Source organism: Chelmon rostratus, chromosome 18 (assembly GCF_017976325.1).
Source record: "Chelmon rostratus isolate fCheRos1 chromosome 18, fCheRos1.pri, whole genome shotgun sequence".
NCBI classification, from domain to species: Eukaryota; Metazoa; Chordata; class Actinopteri; order Chaetodontiformes; family Chaetodontidae; genus Chelmon; species Chelmon rostratus.
This window is the reverse complement of record NC_055675.1, coordinates 6,695,157-6,701,826: the sequence shown is the minus strand read 5'-3', so window position 1 is coordinate 6,701,826 and position 6,670 is coordinate 6,695,157. Positions and strand designations below refer to the sequence as shown.

Genomic DNA, 6,670 nt, shown 5'->3' with positions numbered 1-6,670 from the left:
GCCTCCAAGAGCTTTGAGAGAGAGAGCCGGCATTAAGAATGTCACCTTGTTCTGATTGGTTGTCATTCCATCGCCACAGTTCAGAGACATTATTGAGACAGATGTCATTATACTTTTGGTTGTCTTTACAGCTACATGAGTTCTTTTTCATTTAATGTCATTGTTTAATTTCTTTTCTGCTAAATGAACAGTTTAATGCACAGGGCAAAGCAGTTCTGGCACATGTGATTGATTGCTTAGTCAAGGCACCATTATGCTAGGTATTTTCTTCTCTCCTGTTTATCGGCTTATTGAACTTGAGCTCTCTCTGTCCCCAAATTAAAGTTATCTAATAATTCTATTTTGCTTCCCACTCCCCTAAGCTGACACTCCTGTCAGGCACTGTCACTATCTCCTTGCTTTCAGAAACTGTTTCTATGCTTGTGTGGAATATAGACTTTCACTTTAAAGCCAGGCAGAGAGCGTTTGCCTTTGAGCCATCCATTAATGCAGTATTTATAGCTCAGATGGTCGTGATGCTTTTTAAAGATAGAAATACATTTCCATCAAAGATGTGCATCTGTTGTGCATAAGCAGAATTTGTTACTTGACAGATATTGTTTACGATTTTCTTAATGTGATTAAAAATAAGATTGTGTTGCTGTTGGGTGGAGCTTGTCTCCATGAGGCTGTAGATAGAGTGTAACGAAATAATGAGACCCGCGGCTGTGTGGAGGTAGAGCTAGCTGCAAACTGTGGAGGGGTTCATTGTCTTGGTCGACCTTTAGTTTGTCTGCAAGGTGAGACGGCATTAAGTGCTGCTCTCAGAGCAGCACAAGAAGTAAGTGCCGATTTCCTGACCCTCCCCGACAGTCAGCTTTCGCCCCACAGGTTAGTAAATAGTTGTAGCTAAAAATCCCAACAGGATAACACACAGTTTAGGGGGTTAGAAGCTAAGAGCCAAGGGCTGCTTGCCTTCTTGCTTTCTTTTTACAGATCTGTCTTTCTTCCAGTCATTTTCTTTCCTCTTTGAAGGGCACACTTGTTAGACTAGGGGTGGAATAAAACACTGCAAGTTTTGTTGGGGTTCAGGCCATCCTACACAAATTTGATCCAAAAGTCCCTCATCTTACAGTACTTCTCTTTGTTTGTTTTCTTGCAGGACTCTGATGTAGAAAATTTGGCTAGGATGGCACTTCATTACTACAGCAATTTCTGACAAACCGTGTAGTGTTTTTTCACCGCAACACTAACTCATCCATGATAAAAGTCATTTTTTACTACTAACCAATATCTAACCAACTAATGTACTAACTAACATCCTAATTCTTCATCGTTGCTTTTGGTTTTTGTTTTCTGTCCATCCTTATTAACAACCTTTTTTGTTCACTATTCTTTTGATTTCCTTTCTTCCCCTTTTTCTGGAAAGCAATCAGGCATTGGACACGCTATGGTAAACAAACTACATTGTCTGGTAGATATCATTCTTATTGTCTTTTTTTTGGGTTTGCCGTGTGTCCCCTCCCCCTCTCTTCTTTTATTCGTTCTCTTTGAGTTCCATCCTAGACACTCTTATCAAAAAATGAGGAGATGGGTTTGTATTACCAGGCAATTCTTTCTTCGCTTCTTCTCAATTTCCTCCCTGACCTGCCAACAACCTCCTTCTTTACCCCACAATCCCCCATCCTGTTTTTTTCACTTTGGCTTTTACTTTTTTCTCTTTGTTTCTTCCACATTACTGCAGATTTCCAACAAGTTAAAAAAAAAAAAAAAAAAAAATTGACTTCTTTGCCTTTGTCAGGGCAACTTACTTTTTGTTTTATTTTTTTCACACAAAAAAGTCCCCATTTTTTGTGAGGACTGTCGTCCAGAACTGACAGAAGCTTACCACAATCCCAAAGATGGTGACCTCGACACCGAGCCCTAAAAGAGAAACCAAAAAGTGGCAACCCTTAACCTTCATTGCGGGAGCTCTGACAGTTGTTTCCAACTCACTATGGCGCATGGCATGCCCACACCTCATCGACCTCTCCCCATCCAAACTCATAGAACCTCAACCCTCTCACCCAAAATAACCACTAACACTCTAATTCACTCACTCACCTTCCACCTGTCACGGTATCACTCACTCTGCCCTCCCTGTGTGTGTTTTTGTGGCATGCTGGTGAAAGTGGTGTTTGTGCGTTTTGGCTAACCTGGATCACGCTTAACCCCGGGCCCATATGCATAACATTTCTAAGAATAAGCATGCCGATCGAGGATTATCGGTCTGGTCCGGTGACATCGCAAACATAACCGTGACACCTGAGCTAAACCTGATCAGAGATCAGCATCAGCTATTCTCAGAGTGTATTTGAATATGGGCTCTGGTCTTGATTGTGCATGAGCCTCCGCACCCTGTGTGGCCTGCTCCAGCTTCGTATGGCACCATTGATCCACTTACTCCCTTACATGTCCAATTAAGTGTGTTTAATTTGCCTTCTAACAGTGATGACCTTGGTTTGCACATTGATGTCGTGTGAAAAGCCTCCCTTTGTTTTGCATGTGTGTGGATATATAGATGTAGATGTCTGCAAGAGAGGGGAGAATGTGAGACTGATGGTGTGAGTGAATGTATGTGCGAGCGTAGGCGTGTGAGTGCGTGTGTGTGTGTGTGTGTGCTCACATACATGTGTACTGTATATGTGTGTGTCTGCAGTTACCAGATAAATCCCGAAACCTAAGACAAGTGAAATCAATTTGTCCTTGGTTTGAACATTGTACTAACCCTCCCCCAACCTGAAGTTTCAGAACCAAACCTAGGATCCATTCTCTTACCCCCATCAAAGATAAAGAAAATATGCCTCTGCCATATTTTCTTTACCTGTCCTGTGAATCCTATGGCAAAAATTCCATTAACAAAATCCAAACGCTGTCTGGTCCAAAACAATCGCTTCAAGGTACCAAACCATTCTGTAAAACGGTTAAATGAGAAAGCAACCTACAGTGTGGAACCTGTAGAAAAGGTCAAATAGCTCATTTCGAATGCAGACCAAGCAAGGACGTGTGTTTCATACACAGCACGCCATCGAATCCCAGAGTGTAATGGCTTGGCTTTGGCTATGTGTTACCCCTCAACAGGTGACCATCTCCGTTGATGGGATCCTCACCACCACCGGCTACACCCAGGAAGACTACACCATGCTGGGCTCCGATGATTTTTTCTACGTGGGTGGGAGCCCCAGCACTGCGGACCTGCCCGGATCTCCAGTTAGCAACAATTTCATGGGCTGCCTCAGAGAGGTAGGAGGGTCTCGAATGAATACAGATAGAGAACAGATGCATCAACAGTATAGTATGTTTTTCATTCCAGATTTTTACGTCTGCATTTACATTACATTTTTCAATGTTTAAAGACGGTGATGCACAAATGTGGAGCCTTATACAGACGCTTTCCTGCTGTTTCTTTACCCAGTGCAGCTGTTTAACATATGGGTAAAAATAATAATCTGCGTACTTTCCCTGGAAGGAGAAGAAAATAAAATTGCATTATCAATTAAAGCAGCTGAGTTGGCAGAGGAAGTATTAGACTTTCAATATTCCCTCGGTTAATCTAATTTATAACACTTACAGCAGTTTGTGTGTGAGAAAATATCCCAAAATTGCTTCTGTCACATGTAATTTGCAGCATCAGCTTGAGTGTGCCACTAAAACGCCTCCCAACAGGCAGCAATATGAAAGAAGTATTTGCCTGTGATGAAATACGAAAAAGCGCTGTTGTTTGGGGACATTTATAATGTGGGTATTTGCCGGCTCTTTAAGCTTGTGAGCAGGACCAAAAAATGCATTATTGCCCTGTTATTTACATTTTGGTCACCATTACTTATTCTGCAGCAGGTAATGATAATAAAGGGAGGACTTTTGGCTCCTCAGAGCTGTAAAAGAGTTTAGCAGCAGTCTCAGAAATAGCATTATATTTTTATGTGTCTTTGTGGGGGGGCTGTAGTGTGGAGCTACACTTCATCCTCTCATTATCAGTGACTTTATCTTGCTGCTTAAAACGCATTTGGGTGGTCGTATATGGGTTGATCATATATGTGGTCCTCTGTGCTGCACTTAGACCGCTTAGACTGTGATCCTTGACAGCCCTGTTGCAGTGTTAAAAGGAAGCTGAGTTCTGATGAAATCATAGGAGTCATTTGCCTCAGATGATTGGACTGCTGGCAGAACGTTGTTGCCATAGTTTTCAGTTATGGCAGATACAGTTACGTTTGGCGAAATGGCAGCTTTCATGCTCTACCAGAAAGTCATCACATATTGGGATAAAAGCCCTGGCAGTGGCTGCTGGAGCACTGCAAGCTGAAATCATGAATAGCAGCTAGCTGCAGCCACGATAGTGACTGACAGCAGTTAGATGTAAGGATGTGATTGTGGACTGCACAAAGCTCAGGTGAAAACTAATACCGTGCTACTGCTGCAGCCACGCCATGCAGCTCCTCTGCACTCAACAATAAACAGATCACATGAAATGGGGAAATCCAACACTGTGAACATTAATAGATCCTCCATATTTTTATCCTGTGAAGAAGCCGGTGGAAGGTTCAAGCAGGGATCAGATGTCAACCAAATTCATTTATCAATGCTCACACCAGACACCTTAAATTAGTTACTTTCAACAACTGCTTCTGACCTCTTCACCTGATCATTTTTGATGCTCACAACAATCCACACATTCTTTGTGCCGTGTGACTGAAATCAATGAGAAGTATAATTTAGCTTGTAGAATCTGTGGAAGCAGCAGTCGATGGAACAGATTTGTGGAGCGCAGTACTTTACTTCAATCTTAAATCTAAATCACAGGAAGTGATAATTGTGTCACAAATAATAAAAATATTAACCTAATAAACAATGCTTTTATAAGCCTAGTTTTGTATTGAACTAAACGTGACAAGTTGAACCGACTGATCTTACCGCTGAACTACATTATAGCTGGTGTTGCATTCACTTACAGATGTACTTATTCAGTGCATTTGAACAGAGATTTGATGCCGAGCACAGAACAAAGTGAACAGAATCTTCATACTGAAATGAACTAAAATACTTGAATTGGCAGTGATTCGTAATTTCCACCTCTAACACTAAACCTCTTACTCCCTCAAACACATATGGTCCAAAGTGTGTTGATCAAAAGTAAAGTTGACATATGAAATTTATTTACCTACTTTAGTCAGGTATGTGCAGGTATGTGTGTAGTGATAATAACATTTTATATTTAAAAAGAAAAAAAAATCTTTGCGGATGTTGTTCTTATACATTCAGAAATGTACACATAAACATATTTTATTTGTATTTATAATATTTTAAGTTGACTATAGGGCCATTAATATGCAGCCGTGTCTCAGGCTGGCCCTCGTCCTGCCTGTGTTTCCTTTCCATCACAACCTTCTCAGTTTTGACGAGAGCCAGTAAGCCTAGTGATGTGCTGCCAAGCTGAGTCGAGCGCTTCCCAACATGCCTTTCATTTAGCCAAGTCCGCTTCCATCAGACCGCTATAAACTCTCTTGCTTCTTTTGGTGGTGGGCACGCACACACACCAACGCCCACACACACACACACACACACACACACACACACACACACACACACACACAAGCAAGCATGTTTGGCTGAATGCTAAGAGAAAGTCACCTTGTCTGCATTGTTTTATGTTTCCACTGAGATGCTCAGACTGCTGTCTTCCAGTCATTACCACATTGGCTGATGCATCCCTCGTCCATCCAGCTGCTATGGCACTTTGTCTTTCTCCCTCTCTTTCCCTGTGAAAACATTTCTAGCTCTGACCCAGTTGTGACTGTACAGTTAGCTCTGTGAATAAATATCCTGAGCTTTGACCTCACTCACATGTGAATGATATCATTAACGTCCAAGCTGTGTTGTCTTACACAAATGTACAATCAAGCACATAAACAGCCAAAATGATACACAATAGAAAAGGCTTTTAAAGCATGGATGAGGACCGCCTCACTCTACTTGGTTGTATAATCAAAGAATTATAGATGAACAAATGCATTGATGGTATCCTGGTGTGCAGCAAGGAGGGATGATCAAAAGACCCACAGCGTGCACCCAGTGGTAAAATTCTCCTTGTTATGATACTGTATTTCGAGCCATTTGTGCTTTTAGGGATCTGCTTTTGCTAAATGGGGGGATTTGTTGATTCAGTTCTTGACAGCCATGGAAGTCCAACTCAAAGCATGAAACATAAATGAGTGTGCAGGCTTGCCAGCTTTGTGTGCTTTTATAGGTACTGTACTCTAAAGCATCAAAGTAATGTGAAGTTCTTACCTGTGTTTCTTAACCTGGATTCTGGTCATTGGGAAAAAAGTTCCTGGACCCGCCATGTTTCAGTGAGGGGGACACATTTCTAACATTGAAGCTTTTTGACAAAGAATTGTATAAACTGCAGAAATACTGTACGTTAGCCCTAATTGTTTGCATTTGACTCCCCGACTGGTGGCTTTAGTCCATAACAAGCAGCAGGCTGAAGGAGGTATTGCGGCTGCTGCCCTGTATGTTGATGCACATGGTGTTGCACTAAATTCCCACACGAGGGCTGAACTAATCCTCGCCTTAGCCTCCTCATTTATTATACAGTATATGCAAATATTACACACTGTGTGATTAGAAAGAGAGTAAATCTCATATACAGCCA

General features: G+C 41.7%; 1 protein-coding gene across 1 annotated transcript in view; it reads left to right on the top strand.

The window, feature by feature from the left end:
- Positions 1-3,159: 3,159 nt before the first annotated feature.
- Positions 3,160-6,670, top strand: part of LOC121621573 (neurexin-3b-like) — a 200,720-nt gene continuing 197,209 nt past the window's right edge. The window contains exon 1 of the mRNA XM_041958047.1: positions 3,160-3,261. Within this exon, the coding sequence (XP_041813981.1) occupies positions 3,160-3,261 (102 nt within the window). The remainder of the gene's footprint in view (positions 3,262-6,670) is intronic.